The 16,831-nt window shown below is 40.5% G+C and overlaps 2 protein-coding genes across 3 annotated transcripts in view; one reads left to right on the top strand and one right to left on the bottom strand.

Moving 5' to 3' along the window:
• The first annotated feature begins 82 nt into the window (after positions 1 to 82).
• zbtb2b (zinc finger and BTB domain containing 2b) lies at positions 83 to 11,126 on the top strand. The gene is made up of 3 exons (XM_050058566.1): positions 83 to 222; positions 4,082 to 4,262; positions 6,483 to 11,126. The coding sequence occupies exons 2-3, from the start codon at positions 4,090 to 4,092 to the stop codon at positions 7,900 to 7,902; spliced, it is 1,593 nt and encodes a 530-aa protein (XP_049914523.1). The 5' UTR covers positions 83 to 222; positions 4,082 to 4,089; the 3' UTR covers positions 7,903 to 11,126.
• A 1,664-nt stretch (positions 11,127 to 12,790) lies between these two features.
• Positions 12,791 to 16,831, bottom strand: part of akap12b (A kinase (PRKA) anchor protein 12b) — a 62,958-nt gene continuing 58,917 nt past the window's right edge. For both annotated transcript variants that reach the window (XM_050057848.1, XM_050057850.1), the window contains one exon: positions 12,791 to 15,144. The gene's annotated coding sequence lies outside the window, so the exon portion shown is untranslated. The remainder of the gene's footprint in view (positions 15,145 to 16,831) is intronic.

Below are 16,831 nucleotides of genomic sequence, written 5' to 3'. Positions count from 1 at the left end.
TTTCAACGGCTGTTTTTGGCTGGTTTTCACCCACAGTCATGTGATTGTAACGTAAAACCCCTAACCGGAAAACAACGACGGACGACCCTCTCCGCCGCCAACGAATGCTGCGTTTGCAAGGAACAGTACAAGCTGCTGCGAGCCCAGAGAGGACGGACGAGTCCCCGGTAACAAACAAACAACGGCGACACGGCAAACTCCACGGATTTAAGCGGAGTGCAGGTACGGCTGTTTGTAGCTACACACTCACCCTGTCTTTTACCGGTGCTGTTACGTTATTTGGTGACTTGTGTGCGCTTTGGTTAACTGTAATTGTCACGGGGAAGTTAAAAGAAACGCATTCGTGACCAACCCCATCCCCCTTGCGTCTCTGTCTCTCTCTCTCGCTCTCTTTCCCCGCGTGTGTGTGTGTTGTGTGCGCGCGCCCCGCGTGCGTGCATGTCCGTTTTCTCGCGCTAGCAATAGCAACCGAGAAAGACCCGAGGCAGAGGCAGGAGTCAGCCGAGGCGCCCTCGTTTTGTTCCCCCCTCCCTGTTAAAATGCTTCATACACTTCAGCTGCTATTTTCCAACCGCGTTATTGAACTGTTTTATTGCCGTAGCGTGTTTACTTTCCTCACAGGCTGTTTTAACGGTGTATTTTCAGAATAACAGACAATCTCACTACGGAAGTAACTGTTCCACGTGTCTACATCACATCAGGGGCGGTGCTTTATTGTTGCAAACAAGTTAGTGTTGATTAACACATGGTGCTGTGGCTAACTTACTGCATCATGTGAATACAAGTTGAATTCACATGCTCAATAGTTGTGTCAGAAAGGAGCATATTCATTACTCTTATTCAGAAATCGTTAAAGATCTGTGGAGCCACCAAACAGCCATGGTGGAGGCTGTGAGGCTGAGGCAAACCATACTCATGTTTGTTGTATGGGAACACACTACCAAAGAAACAACTGGACAAGTTAAATCCTGCAGTAAAATGCAGTGTGTGATATGCCTTTCAAACAACTGGGAAACTATACAGGAAAGAGACATACTGGCAGAAAGCTGCAGCAAGAATTAGGTGTAAATAGAGCTGGACAGTATATTGATATTATATCAATATTGTGATATGAGACTAGATATTGTCTTAGATTTTAGACCCTACAATATAGTGGCTATAACAATGCAGAAGTATTTGGTTAAAAGTATACCGATATCTGATTTGGTCCATATCACCTAGCCCTAGGTGTAATGCTGATATTATTAAACATGTATTCAATGGAAGGAATGTAAGTTAAAGGAAATATTACTGATAGTGTTTAGACGTGGCTCAACTGGCAGCGACAATGTGTTCGTCCTGTGCTTCTGTCACATGTTAAATCAAGTCTGAAAACCACATGAAATATCTGATATGTAAGTGTAAAGAAAAGATGTGTGCAGTTGCTATCTTCTGGGATGCAACAGTCAGTGAGTTGTGGTGAATTAGGAAGTAACACTAGTAGCTAAAGGGTTAGTGCAACCATGAATGAAACTATATCTTGTTTGTTAAATGTATCAGGATGCTGCAGGGTGGGTGAGCTGCTGCATGTTCAGGCTTACTGACAAGATGAGTAAATTCAGTTGCAGGTTTTTTTGTTACATCTATATCAAATTAAAATCTTTGCAATAAATCCTACTATCATGAATCCAATTTTTGTTTAGAGAGGTGTTGGGTTAACTTAAGGGGCCATGGTGCAGCTGAATTGTATTGAGGTGTATTTCTAATACTCAGTCTTTTGACATTAATGGCATGAGAGGTGTTAAGTCGATGGCCAAAACTAACCAACCAACAGTTTTATTATCAATTAGAGCTGCTGATTATTTTCCGCAAAATGTCAGAAAATAGAGAAAATTCCTAACACAATTTTTAAGGATAGTTCCCTAGAAGTTATACACATTCACAATGTACTGAAATTGCAAAGTTTTGTCTGACCAACATCTTCAGGAAGTCTTACATTTGAGAGGCTAGAAGGCAGAGTGTTCAGCATTTTTGCTTAAAAACAGTCAAAGATAATCAAGAAAAGGGCCTGTTAAGTTTTCTGTTAATTGACTAATTGATTCAGCTTTCATTTAGTCTGTGCTCCTGATATAAATGAGGTGGAGACAGCATTAGAAACACCCCTCAGTGTAATGCAGGATTTATAGGACTGTATTATGTGTAGCTAGGTGTACCTAATAAACTGACTGCTGTGTGTTTACTGAAGTTATGGTTGGCGGGTGTTTTACATCTTGAGTGACTGTTGTTGCTGTCCCCCCCTTGCACAAGATACGGAAACCTAGCCTTTTCCTGGAGCGTTGCAGTGCCAACATCTTTGCACTCTGACCTCTCTGATGAGATACACATGTGCGGGGGGCTTTTTCACTCTCTTTGTAACCAGCACGGCACATGTAGAGTTATACATGTCTGATTATCTGATGTAAATCAGCTGATGAGGTATCCATCATGTTCTGTCCTCATACCTTAGGCTGTGTGGAGTGGAGAAAGTGTTGGAGAGGGGAGATTCACCCTGCCCACAGGCTGTTTCCATTCCCCACTGGAAGGGGGTAGAACCAGTTCTGCTTTAGGAATGTGTGTCGACACCCATAGCCCTGATCATGTGATGGCCTGAAGCCCATGTAGTCCTCCAGTGACCTTTAGGGTCAACAACACCCATCTGATTGGTCAGCGGAACGCGCATAGCTCAGAAGTGTCCTTTGAGATTGAGTTTGGACAGCTTGAGCTCCATCTGAACCAAGTCATGCAGAAGAATTTTTCCTCAGTTTCCAAAGAGACACAAACTGCAGCGATAACAAGCTCTACTTTACCTACTTGTTATCAGTGTCTCTCACTGATATTTGGGGGTCAGAACCCTTTGTAGCTCAATGTTTGTGAGAACTGATGTTAAAGTGGAGCTCTGTTAAAGAAAGACGAACATTAGAGGGTCTATAGAATAGATTTACCCTTTTTTACAGCTCAAGTGTGTGCCAGAAATTGGACAATGTTTTTGTAATTAGCTTGTGTCCTAACCATACCACCACCCCAAGAGATTGACCAATGATCGACCAAAATCATCACAGTTGTCAGTATTATTGCTGTATTGTTAAAATGTGCCAGCAATGTCCAAAAAGTACTGATACACACACTGAAATTATATTGAAAATCACTATTAAACCTAGCAGCACTAGGTGTGGGTGGTATCGGTACCAGTTTTCAGTACCACGAAAATATGGACGCTCCTCTTTCTTTTGATTCTGAAACTGATACAGAGATGCTGTATTGGGGCAATGTAGCGCACAGCACACACACCATCAGAAATTAGTCTCTACGGGTGAAACAGGTGGCTGAGCTAAGAAATGACTAAAATAACATAGCCAGTACCCTGTGTTATCATATGAAAACCATATGTGCATGAACATTAAAGATGGCACCATGTGGCCATGCATCCTGGAAACTGTTGCTAACTTTGGTTAGCTGGACAGTATTTACTGTGAAGTTATCAAATACGGTCTTAATGATAATTGATTTTAAATGGTAATACTAAACATAAGGAATTTTGCCTTGGTCACTGTTTCATCCCTAGAAAATGGTATTCTTGAGATTGAGATTGTTGACTGTCTGTGTACAAAGCTTGTTTAAAGTCTATTAACGCAGCCCGTAAAAGGAAGCAGCCTTAACACTGTGGTTGTCATCAATTTAAAAATATCTGCTGTTCAAAGGTTATTCAGAACAGTAATATTTCACATCTCTGTTTTCTTAGAATAAACTTGAATTCACAAATAACTTTTTTTTTTTTGCTCGCAATTACATTGGAAAACATGTCCAAATACCTACTTGTACTGTACAATGATCATATTAGACTGGGATGTTCTTGTTTGCTGGGCCACACCATTAATTGGCCTAATTCTCTGTGACATTATTGCCAGACAAATCGTCTCCACTGCCTCAAAATGATTTTTCTTTACAAGGTCGTTAGATCACCCCCGTCAGCCTGACACTTTGTGGTCACAATAAACTCTGGTCTCCTTCCAGACAGGAAACTCATTGCTGCTTGTGTGTGTGTCTCTGTGCGCCTTTTGTGCAGGTTGAAGAATGGAGTTGGCCAACCATGGTCTTATCCTGCTGCAGCAGCTTAACGCTCAGAGGGAGTTTGGCTTCCTGTGCGACTGCACTGTGGCTATAGGAGATGTCTTCTTCAAAGCCCACAAAGCTGTCCTCGCTGCCTTCTCCAATTACTTCAGAATGCTCTTCATCCACCAGGACAGGTACAGGAGGAATGTTTAAAACAATGTCGGACACAAGCTCAATACCAAGCTAACATACTTTTTATTGTCATCTCAGAAAATGAACACAGCACCAAATTCTGCTGCCCAAACCTACAGATGCCATGTCATAATAACACTCACACCTGGGCTACACTGCCTACGAGAGCAGCACGTGCATTGCAGAAACTCTTGCTTTTGGTTTTGGCACCTATGTTAACAGGTCAGAGTAGTCACTGCCTGTGTGAACAGCACGGTTCAGGCATGACACGGCTGCAGTTCATCTAGAGATTTGGAGACTTAACTATTTTTCCCATGTGACGCGCTCTGTTTGCAACATGATATATTTATAGTTCCATTTACATCATACCTGCAACATCACACATTTCACTAGAGTTTCAAGGTTTATATCTGTAGAATATAGACAAGAAAAAATATATAAGTATGTATTTTTAAATGCCTAGTGTGTAGGATTTAGTGGCATGTAGCAGTGAGAACTGAAACTGTTGCAGAACTGAAACTTCTCCCGTGTGCCAAACATGTAGGAACACTTTGGTGGCCAATGCACAAAGAGAAAACACAATAGCTCTTAGTTTGAGGAGATCGTACACTAATGAAAACATAGTCATGAATATTACATTTCATTTCTACCAATAGATGCCGCTAAAACCTACACAACCTTTAACTCAAAACTTCTTGTTTCCATTTCAAATTAAAAGCCCGCTAGCGTTTCTGTGGACAGAATCCCTTCATTTATTAACACAAGGGTTTCATTGTGGTTTTATATGATACAGACTAAATGTAGAAAGAAAGGGCTGGCAGACCGTGGCGCCGCAGCAGCACTGCTGTCTGTGTGAACACCACTGGAATGCCAGCCACAGCAGTATGGCAAGGTAGCCATCACGCACAGATAGAGGTAGGCAGTGTGGCCCGGGCGTCATTCTCATGCTGTCATACACGGAAGGATTTTTTTCTCTGTAGTTTAGCACTGGACTGTGTCTTAATCATTTCAGTGTAATGACCCACAATTTGCGTCTTTGATGATCAGTGGAATTAATTGAGATGATAAGTTTGAGGGTCTGTGAGGGCGTTAAAGTCAAAACTGGTATCTGTACTGCCCTGATAATGTCTTATGGTGAGATTCCCTCACTGAAGGACATACAGACCCAAACAGATTAAGTTCACATTCGCACTTGTGTTTTCACTTTAAAATGGTATTTTAGGCTATTTTTGGCCAGTAGCTCACCTGGAGCAGGCGCCCCATGTATTAAGGCTCTTTTTGCTGCAGCAACCGCAGGTTCAATTCCATCCTGTGGCCCTTTGCTGCTTGTCTTCCCCTCTTTCTCCTCCTGAAACTGCTCCATCAATTAAAGGCAAAAAGCCCCAAATTAATCTCAACAAAGGGCATTTTAAAATTAAAACAATCTCTGTGCACACTAGCATTTTAGCATCGTTTAAGAATTAATCTCCCTCCATACTAACATGCCTGAAAACGTATTTCACATGACCATTTATGAACACTAGGCATGCGCATACCAGTGTAAACAGGAAGTAGATTTTCTACTCTGCAGTTGGTTGCTTAAATAAGACAATACTATGGAGACTGGAAAGAGAAGAGATTTCTTTGCTCCGACAAATGACGAGCGCAAACCGTTACTAAAAGTATCACCTGAGTATAAGGCAGTCAAGGCGGCGGAAAACAGATTCAAGCAAATACAGCGACAAGGAAGCCATTTCAATGGGAAAGGAGTACCGACACACGAAGGATAAAATTTAGCTATAATGTCTAGATTTGACACAGTGTAACTAGTAAGACCCAAATCGAGAAGCAAATGTGGGTGTCTGCATCACATTTTGCACAAGTGTCTGTTTCCATCTGTCCAGACTAAAAGGCAACCACAGAGTTTTCAAACTGAAACAGGGTCTGCAGCATTTTAAAAAGGTCTCCATTTCAGGGGTTCCCAAATGCCAGAGTAGTGTGGACACAGGGCATAAATGTAGCAATAGTTGTGCATTTTAAAACGAAAACTTATTAGTGTGGATTTAACCTTATTCGCATGCAAGTTTTCAGCAGCCTGTGACCAGTAACTTGACTAGATTTTTCTTCGTATAGTAAAGATTAAAGAAGTGAGGAGCAGTCACTGCGGTTCATAATGGACAACATTATCCAAGACCTCAGACATGGGTTCGTCAGTTGTTAACCGTAATGTCTTTGTGTTTCAGTGACTGTGTGCGCCTGAAGGCTGCTGACATACAGCCAGATATCTTCAGCTACCTCCTCAACCTGATGTACACAGGCAAGCTCGCACCCCAGTTGATAGATCCCGCACGGCTGGAGCAGGGCGTCAGATTCCTACACGCCTATCCACTCCTGCAGGAGGCCAGCCAGTCTGTGTATTCACACGCTGAGCAGCACAGCATCAACCTTTCCACCTCCCTCTACGGCATCCAGATCTCCGACCAGCAGGTAGGGCTGTCTGCTCGATTGGCCACTAGACGGCAGCTCTCCTCACCCTTTGACATGGAGCAGGCGAGCTCAGAGGGGAAGTATCCGTCCACGCCAGCTGCCACAGCTCCATACGCAAATTCCTTCCTGACCAAGCTAGCTTCCTCGCCACCAGAAGTGGAGGCCTCAACCAGCGGCACCAAGCCAACAGCTGAAGAGGGAGGAATGGACTTGCTAAGTGCAGATGGTTCCTCAGCCAGCGCCATTCTTCACGTAAAGCCCAGCATCATGAAGAGGAGCTCGTCCTTTAGGAAGCATTACTCGTGTCATCTGTGTAGGAGTCGATTCACCCAGAGAAGCCTGCTGAGAGAGCATCTCCTCCAGCACACCCAGGCTCTACAGCAGGCGCCAGCTGAGCCCAGCAATGAACTCTCACCTGCCATGACCGGAGAAAACAGCATGCTGGAGTTAGAGGGGGCCCTGAAGGGAATGAAGGCAGGGTCAAGTGCCTCGGCCGCTACCACAGCAGTAGAGATAATCAGTGACAGCGAGCAAACGCCTGTTTCAGGTACCAACTCGGACTCTCCACAAGCAGAGGTGTCCACGTCCAGCTGGGGGGCAGGAGGATTAAACTCTCAGGCAGACACACCACCTCCGTCAGACATCGCGGACATCGACAACCTGGAGAGCGCCGACTTGGACAGGGAAGTGAAGCGGCGCAAGTATGAGTGCTCCACATGTGGCCGCAAGTTCATCCAGAAGAGCCACTGGCGCGAACACATGTACATCCACACGGGCAAGCCCTTCAAATGCAGCGCGTGTGGCAAGAGCTTCTGCCGGGCCAACCAGGCGGCCCGCCACGTGTGCCTGAACCAGGGCGCCGACTCCTACACCATGGTGGACCGACAGAGCATGGAGCTGTGCGCTGCGGGCGACGACGCCAGCCAGATGGAGGCAATGTTCTTGGGCTCGTCGAAGCCTTACAAGTGTAACATTTGTGCGACCACCTTCTCCAGTCCCAACGAGGTGATCAAACACTTGTGCTTTACTCAAGGGGGATTGGTGGGGCTACAGGGAAACACGAGCGCAGGGATGCTGCTCCAGCGTGAGGAGTTTTCCAAAGATGAAGGCTCTGATTTGTCCAACTCTGGCACCCCACTGGAACCCATAAAGACTGAAGAGATCCTCGTAGAGTAGTGCCAAAACTGTGTATTTGTCCTTTTTAACATGTATGTTTACTTTCTAAATTATGGTTAATAGGTAAGCTAAAGGTGAAGTTAGTCAGGGTATGTATGTTTGAGGATCTCAATCTAATAAAACTTTCTCTGGAGGCTTTTTTTGTGGTACACTCTTTTGGATGTTTTTGGCTGAATATGACAAAAAGTGAATCCAACATCATTAGAAAGGCAAATAACAATAACATTTAACTCAAGGCTAAGTTAAACACCATTGAGAAAGATGAAGTAACTAACTTTCTTCGCACCTTTTTATTATTGGTGTACATTAGACTCACGTCAGGTGGTGCCACAGTGTTTTTTCTAAAGAGCTAAAGTTGCTGCGCAGGCAGTCTTTGAGTATGAGAGGAAGAGGAAGCTGAGACGGTTCCGGAGGACACAGTGTGTTGTGAGATGGGTTAGCTGTGCTAGATTTGAGGAGGAGAAAAAGAGTTGCAAACTTTTAATAACCCCCCTGTAACTGCACAGAAGAGCTGTTTCTTCATGGTCATAAATGAGAGGCTTATTCTGTAGATCCGGTGTAGATTTAAAGTTCAGCTAAAGGCACACAACATATTTAGACCTGAGACAATCTGTGCTCTTTTTTGAGTCGATGCCCGATATGCAGGAAAAGTGCATCTGTCTTCCATCCATGTTTTTGTCAGTGTTTCGACTTTTTAAACGTAAAGTGTTGACCATGATTTGCATCCTTCTCACTAACAGTGTAGTTGTTTTACTCTGTGTTTTGTTGACTGTGCTAAGTGTGAGTAATCCTATGTCGTTACACCTAATTGAAGCACAATTGCTCTTCATACAACAAGCAAGAGTGTTCATTGTGTTTACAGTTGAGCCCCGCTGAGTCATTATTTGGTTACTGGTTGATGGGAGGCTGTCCTGTCTTTATATAATTTTTTCCAATCTACTTCTAAGAAAAAGCCCTTGTTTTTTGTTTGCCATGCTTTTCTAATTTTATATACAATGCTATATTTACAAAGATGACTTTATATTGCAAAGGTTTATGTATATTAGTAGACAAATAGCTTTCAAAATAGCGTTACATTTGGCTTAGCGAGAGTTGATGTATTAGGGATGGGCATGATAAATGTATCATTAATTTCCTAAAGAAATAGATTAGAATTAAAATATATATATTTGAGATTTTAAGTCTCTTCCCCTTTCCAAAGTTTTACTAATTGCAAAGGGAAACTAAGACTGTCTGACATTTATATGTGTTCTTTAACGAAGCAGAATAAGAAGTAGTTGCAACAGTTGTCGTTTATAGAACAAACATTGTGAGAGAAAGTTTGCAGGTGAACATGTTTAAATGTATGATGATGATGCAGAGGTGGGAGAGTTTGAATGCTCCACCTGTCAGTGTGGAAGCGGTATAAACTCAGGCAGAGGTGACGGTGTGACAGTTAGCTTTAACAAGAAATAAAATGACAGGGTGATATCTCTTTATACTTGACTGCCTGGATACATGTGTGTTATGGGAATATAAAGGATGCTATTAATTATAACTTACAGCAAAATAAATTGTTTGGGATAACAGACATTTCCTTTAAACTGCTGATGACTGGAAATTGTTTAAAATCTTTACATACATGTCAAGTTAGGTGGGGTTTATGCAAATTTAGGGCCACTTTGTTCTTTTTTTAAAATCTTTTATTATCTTTTTTTGCATTATCTATCTCACGTTTCAATAAAAAGATGAATGAATGTTATTTGAGGGAGGCTTGTTAAACTGTCCTGATATTGTTAATGCTCCGTCTAGTGGAAAATAAATTCTACATTGTATTGTTACTGCAAATAACATTGCCTTTTTTGCTGCAAATACTAACCGACCCATGCGGCTACAGAAACCAAAAATGATTTCGTAGTCTGACATTTGTCTTCCAAATTTTTAGCTGAAACGGCACTAATTGCTAGTAATCCTAGAGACCAATTTTAATTAGGGCTACAACTAACAATTATTTTAACTGTTGACTAATTTGTAGATTATTTTCTCAATTAAATCGATTAGCTGTTTTGTCTATAAAATGAGAAAATAGTGAAAATGTCAAACAAAGCCCAAGATGACGTCTTCAAATGTCTTGTTTTGTCCAAAACCCAAAGATATTCAGTTCACTGTCATGGACGAGTAAAGAACGCAGAAAATACTCAAATTTAAGAAGCTGAAATCACAGAATTTTTAGTTTGTTTTTTGTTTTGGGTTTTTTTTTTCCTTTTTTTTTTCTTTAAAAAAAAATAGACATAAAATGGATTAATTGTTGCAGCTCCAGTAATAATATAATTTTCAATATTGTTTTTAAAGCAGAGTTGTTAAATAAGCCACATAAGCTCATTAATGTGTGTTGTAGAAAGTATATTAAATGTAGACTGTGTTGGATTTATTGACTTGTTTCCATCTTTTATCCATTTCAATACTGTATGTCAAACTATAACAGAGAAATGCCCATCCCTAGTACGTTTAATATGCTTATATATTCTGTTTTTTTTCCCTTTGATTTGAATTTCGCCGAGCCCCAAGTACAGATGTTTTGACAGTAAATTTGAAGTCCACTTTTAGTTTGATTTACGTGGGTATTTGTACCTAAAATCCTGCTATATTAAGTATTTAAAAGCAGTTGCTGCTTTGTTGCAATGAGCCCAGTGTTGCGGTAGATGGAGCTGTTTTTCTTTTTGTCTACTCAGGTCTAGTGAGGAGGAAGGCTGTCAAATCTGAGTGGTGTGAGCCATCTTTGCCATACGTCAATTTTCATCACATTTTGATTCACATTAAAAAAAGTCTGGATTTAGTCTTAAAAACAGAAGGATTCTTGTTTGTGTCTTGATTCAAGCTTTGTTGAGGCGACTGAAATGCTGTACTACTGACATTCATTTCTCAGAGCTCAATTGATACACAGATTAATGCAGAGCTTTACGAAAAAGTCTAACTCCCTCCTCGGTTTGAGTCGTAATTGTTCTCCTGCCGCACCAGTCTGTAACTAAATGGTTGTGTATGTGTGTGTTTAAACGTCTCAGGAAGATGAGAAGTTTCACATTGTCTTTTTTGTCCACTGTTGTTTATCCCGACAACAGTCTCATTTCAAGCTCATGATCCTTCTCCCCAGCGCCCGTCTGACATCTACTGTGATCAATCTGTGTTCTCAGGAATGTGAGTAATTTTCTGTATAAATAACTTTTTTTTTTTCCAATGAAGAATGAACAATAAAGACATGTCTTTTTATAATAGTGGGTCTTTTTGTCTTGTCTTTACCTGGACAAAACAGCGTCAGGGGCTGGTCTTAATTTTATTCCTCCATCCATTCACCCACTTTACTTTTATTAGCACTGTTTATTAAACATTTAATACAGGAATATTTAGCACACTATTTATGTTTCGTTAAAAGGACATTTTTAAGAATTATTTGAGAATAATTGCATCTTCTGTATGAGGATATATGCTATATGTCAATTCATTGTCTATTTACACAACCTTCACTCACCCCCACAGGAGGATTTATAATTGTTAACAAGTACATTAACACTCACATCTGCTTACAGTCACATTATAGTGTTATCAAATGTTTCTACCCTGCCTATAAATGCTTAATGAGGTTGGGAGAGTGTTAAAGCTCAGTGTGAAGTTTTATCTTTGCTCCAGTGATAATTGAAGGAATACTTCACCCCCCAAAATGACCATTTGTGTATCGGTTACTCACCCTGTGTCATGCTGAATTAGTGAGGAAAACTTTTCTCGCATGCCTCCATGGTAAACTGAGAAAATTCTTGATGAACTGGAGTCCAATGTTTAAAAACAACAAAACTACACTGAAAAAAAATCCAAACGAAATATATATATTGTCTCAAATCTTGGTAACAAATTTGTTTAAATTCATGCCAGTGAGCACATCTCCTTTTCAAAGTTAATCCATCCACCTGACAGGTGTTGCACATCAAGATGCTGATTACACATCATCATTGCTACACAGGTGCTTTGGGATGGTCACAATTAAAGGCCACTCTACAACAGTTTGATCATACAATACAGTGGCACAATGTCCCAAATTTTGAGGATGACTGCAGGAATGTCCACCAGACGTGTAGCTCTGAACTTAATATTTTGAATCATCCATTTACAAACTCTCACGCAACTCGTGCAGTATATATCCAAGTCTCATACATCCATGCTCACTACTTCCCAAACAGACAGCTGTTACCAATGAGGAACTGAATGAACAGTGACACTTAACTAAGCTCTCTTTAAAGCCAGACTCCATTGACAAAAACAGTCATTTTACTTCATTAAACACAGTGCCGCTGGTATACCACTGCCTCAATCTGTAGTTTGTGTTATAGTGTGACTTTTGACTTTGGTAAATCCAAACTTTGAAACACCAACCTCACCCAATAACACACACTAAATAAGTGATCGTGGCAACAGTGGACCAGCAGCTGCTGTGTTCAGAAACTTAAAATCACTGTTTTTGCCAATGGAGTCTGGCTTTAAAGTGAGCATACACTCTTGAGCTCAGTTTTACAAACTAAACCTTTGGAAAAAATGTGTTTCTTTAAGAGTACAGAGCATACACCTGGGTAAATGACACCTGGATTATACAAATTGTCATTTAATTCCATTGAAGTAAAGATAAAACCTGAAGCTGAACCTTTAACACTCCCCCCTTAGGCATTTATAAGCAGTGTAGAAACATAAAATACATTGTTTATAACATACTATAATGTTGCCGTTAGCAGATGTAAGTGTTGATGTATTTGTCAACTATAAATCCTCCTGTGTCAGGTGTGACATATACCTTTGTCTTTATATTTAATGATTATTATATGATTATTTTCTTTCTTGAAAGATCCATGGATGAATACAAAGTACACACCATTTTTCTCTACCTTTATTGAATGAAATATAGACAAGTTTCTGTATCCTTACTATTAACAGCTTGGAAAATATAAAAGACCATTAATTCCATGCTACATGAATATTATGCTAAATGGCTGCAGGTTATTAGTTAATATTACAACAATATGATTTTTAAGTACATACAGTAGGTATACAATCTGTACAAATGTTAACAGGTTCACAGTTAAGTGTGTTACAAAAAGCAGGGAGGACTAAAGTGGGCAGGTGCCCCAACTAAATGCTTTACATTTTGCAACAATAACAAAAGTCTTTAGCTCACTTTGTCTTAGTTTAATCCTGTATCTTTTACATAAAGCAAGTATGGATGTGACAAACCCTCTAGAGTCAAAGTAAAGGGAAGTGATGACCCAACAGGGGTACGTACTTCCTGATCTTTCTCTGGTTTGGTCATAAAGCTGAGTGAAATGTGAGCCTCTAGAGATGCTCGTGTCAAGTTATAATCAGTGGAAGCACTAACAGCTAACTCTCGAGAGCTGAATGACTGACACAGTGCAAGTTTGCCAAATTTGGTAGGACGTCAGCAATTACCAGTGTGACCCACAGTCACACGTTCGCTTTGGTGGATAAAACTGGACCCCCAGGAATGTTTTAGATATTCCTCCACCCTAAAACATCTCCCACTTTGCCAATGACCTCGCAAAATAAGCCCTGACCTCATGACTTAGGTTTGATGCATGACTCAAAGCAGCTGAGTAGGAATTTAATTGGATGCAACTGATGTCTCATCCTGTGAGCAATGGAAAAACCATGACTCCCTGATTGATCCTAACTCAATTTGGTTTTCAAATTAAGAGCAAAATGAGATATTTTTTTTTTTCCTGGTACCATGCAGACCGTGTCTGTTCCTCTCTAAATCCCAGTGCCAGTTTAATGAGCCTGAGCCATCGTGCTAGGTGAAGAACACGACACGGGAGCAGGTACCATAAGACTGGATTGAACATTTTCATACTTTATCACCCTGAACATGCAGTTGAAGCCAAAATGACACCAATGACTGAAGATTAAGGGTGCACTACTTTTTTTAGGCAACAGAGGGCATCAACATACTGCCTTTGCATCAGGACATATAAATATAGCGTAGTAAGGAAGGTGTTAAAATTGCTACACACAAATAAAACATACAGTATGTCACACAGTAATTCAGAAACACGGCCATTAAACACTGATATGCTTTGTGTTTCTTACATGCACTTGTCTTACAGTGTCATAAAGTAGCCTATGTATCCTGTGCATGTCACTGTTTACCAAATACCTCTGCCACATGATCAAATGAGGGTGTTAAAATAGTACTTTATTTTATTATTACATGAAACAATGTGTAACAATATCTTTTTCACAGTAAATCAGGCAGTGATTGTTTGTCTTATCTACACAAAGCTTATGAAGTTATTTTGTTGGGATGCAGAGTGAGAACACATTTGTGTCAAAAGCATTTCTGGTAGTGATCATCATACTGTCTGCCCTCTTGGGTGTTTTCTTCAGTCAGTGTTATCACTTACTGTCAGTGGAATCACACTTGTACCATGGTTTAGTTGAAATAATTATTGAATATGACTATAAAAAGCTGTGATACACCGGTCACTCACACGGTAAATATTACAAGACACTGTTCAGACGTTTCTCTGCATCAACTGTGAAATTTACTGTCATAATGTTGCTCCAAAGAATACCTGATGTATCACAGCTTAATGTAGGAATTTAAAAACAACAAGGCAACAATGTACAAACAAAAAAGGGAAAAAAGACTTAAGGGTGAATTAAAGAATACTCAAGATATAAATACAATATACAAGATAATAATCCTCCATCTCTTCACTGTCTGACACCATCTCACTCTCCCTACTATACACATACAAACACACGCGCACGCACACATGGACAGATTCGCACTCAACCAACTTGCAGACACTCGTCTTATGCAGCAAGGGCAATGAAAAGTCACGGAGACACTGAACATACATCACACTGATTACAAGCCAGGTGGGATGCTTCTGAGGCACAGGACATGCTTTAGTGTGTGCGTGTATGAGAGTGAGTGAGTGGGTGAGGATATGGCGGTGGGGACGTCACGTTGTGGTGACAGGGGCTGCAGGATGGGGGGGTTGGAGTACAGGTGGAAGGGGACGTGGAGAGAATGGCGGAGCTGTTGCTCAGTCACTCAGTCTCTCTGGGCGGGATGGGTGGAGCCCAGTCTCAGTGTGTTACCACCGAGCAGCCTCTTTCTTTCTCTCGATCTCTCTCTCTCCCTCATCACTCACTTCCTGGTCCAGACAGTGCGTCTCCCAGGCTTCAGTCTTGTATCTTCAGCTGTGATGATGAAGAACAAAAACAAGATATTAGGGACAAGAAAATACTGCATCTTTTCTTCTCTGGAAAAAGAAACCATCTGAGACCCAGATTACATTTGGAAACATCTTTGTCCCTCGGTGTGATATGTTTTAGGACCAGAATATCATTAACAGCTGAAATTTAATGTGATGTAATCCTTCCGGGGACAGAGGGTGTGACAAGGGAATGAAACATTGGTTAATGTTTTTATTGCAAGGCTTTCACTTCCTGTTTCAAAAACTGATTGAAGGCAACATACTGTTATATTAAAAGGAATGAAAACATGGAATTGTTTGCCATCCGACATTGCACAATTAACAAGTAAAAGTAGTTTTTAGTGGTACTACTATTATTTTTGAGCTGTATCTACACATACTGTAGTTCATTGCTGTAATTATTGTCATTAGTAGTTTTATTGTTGTTGATTTAATTGCTTTTTTGGGTTTATTTTAATTTTACTTTGTACTTTGCCTGTTTTCTCTTTCTTTTTAGTTTTCTTATGCCTTGAATTTTGAATTAAATATTTATTTTACACTATGATGTAATATTTATGTGTGTGGAAGCACAGTTGCTAACTTTGTAGTGGCTAACAGAATATTGTATATGGCAGTCTCAATGAATCTGGAAAGACAATTAATATATTATATTATATTATATTATATATTTTCAAGCTGGCATACTCAGTCTGATTTACCAGTGACACACATATTGATGATGATTTTATTATGATAATTTTTACTGAATATTTATAATATTTATAATAGGATTTTTGTCTAGTCGTATTTTTTAAAAATCTTTATTGTACATTTACGGAATTGTTATGTTTTATGATCTATGGATACATTGCTATTTTACTGTGTCTTGTGAAGTGTGCTTAATTCTCCTGCAATATTTTCTATCTCCCCCTTTGTCAATTTCAGTCTTTGGTTTTTCTCTTTTACGGTTTGATTTTACCACCATGCTTCAAGGTTTGTTTAAATGACTCATCACCCACTGTGTGAGAGGGCTGCTGTACCACTGCTGCTCTTAATCCGCTGTAATTCATCAAACTCCTCCATTTCTATCCCTCTCCAGACGTTCCCCTGCTGCAGAGCTACATGGCTGCTTAATAAATATTAAAGCGAACTACGCCCAGTTTCTCCCTCCTCCTCGTCCCCCTCATATCTTCCAGATAACATCAGTGTGTCGCTAAAACATCGTTGCACATTAAAAATGCACTATCCTTTATATATTAAAGACATAACTCAGCTAAAATAACTGAAAAGTATAACTCCAGCTCTTTGAGGCTTTGTAATCAAATCTAACAAATACTCCGACATGGTTTCTTGACTCCATGCTGAGCCTGTGATAGAGGGAAAACAGGAGGAGGGAGCGGAGGAATCATAATCAGTCTTTCAGCACAAGTTCATCTGCCCCTCACACACCGCTTCCCTTTAAGACCCCAGCCTACAAAGAAGGGGTCAACGGCGGCATTCCTGCTTTGATATCAAAGGTCCCCTGGTTACTCATACCCCGAACAAAAGCTTTTTCATCTGGTCAGTGGGCAAATCCCCTCCCCTGCTCCCTAATAAAAGTAGGGCCCATTGATGTTTCAAAAAAGCCACTATGAGAAGATTGTTTGATAGGCCAACAAAGGAATTTTAGGAATAACTACCTTTTTTACTGT

Source organism: Epinephelus moara, chromosome 12 (assembly GCF_006386435.1).
Source record: "Epinephelus moara isolate mb chromosome 12, YSFRI_EMoa_1.0, whole genome shotgun sequence".
NCBI lineage: Eukaryota > Metazoa > Chordata > Actinopteri > Perciformes > Serranidae > Epinephelus > Epinephelus moara.
The sequence above is the reverse complement of the archived record's forward strand: the minus strand, read 5'-3'. Positions and strand labels throughout refer to the sequence as shown.

What these genes read in the sequence shown, in the direction of transcription:
- zbtb2b (XM_050058566.1), top strand. Translation starts at nt 4,090, where the DNA reads ATGGAGTTGGCCAACCATGGTCTTATCCTGCTGCAGCAGCTTAACGCT. An exon ending in CTCTTCATCCACCAGGACAG is followed by an intron (nt 4,263 to 6,482) that starts GTACAGGAGGAA and finishes TTTGTGTTTCAG; the next exon opens with TGACTGTGTGCGCCTGAAGG.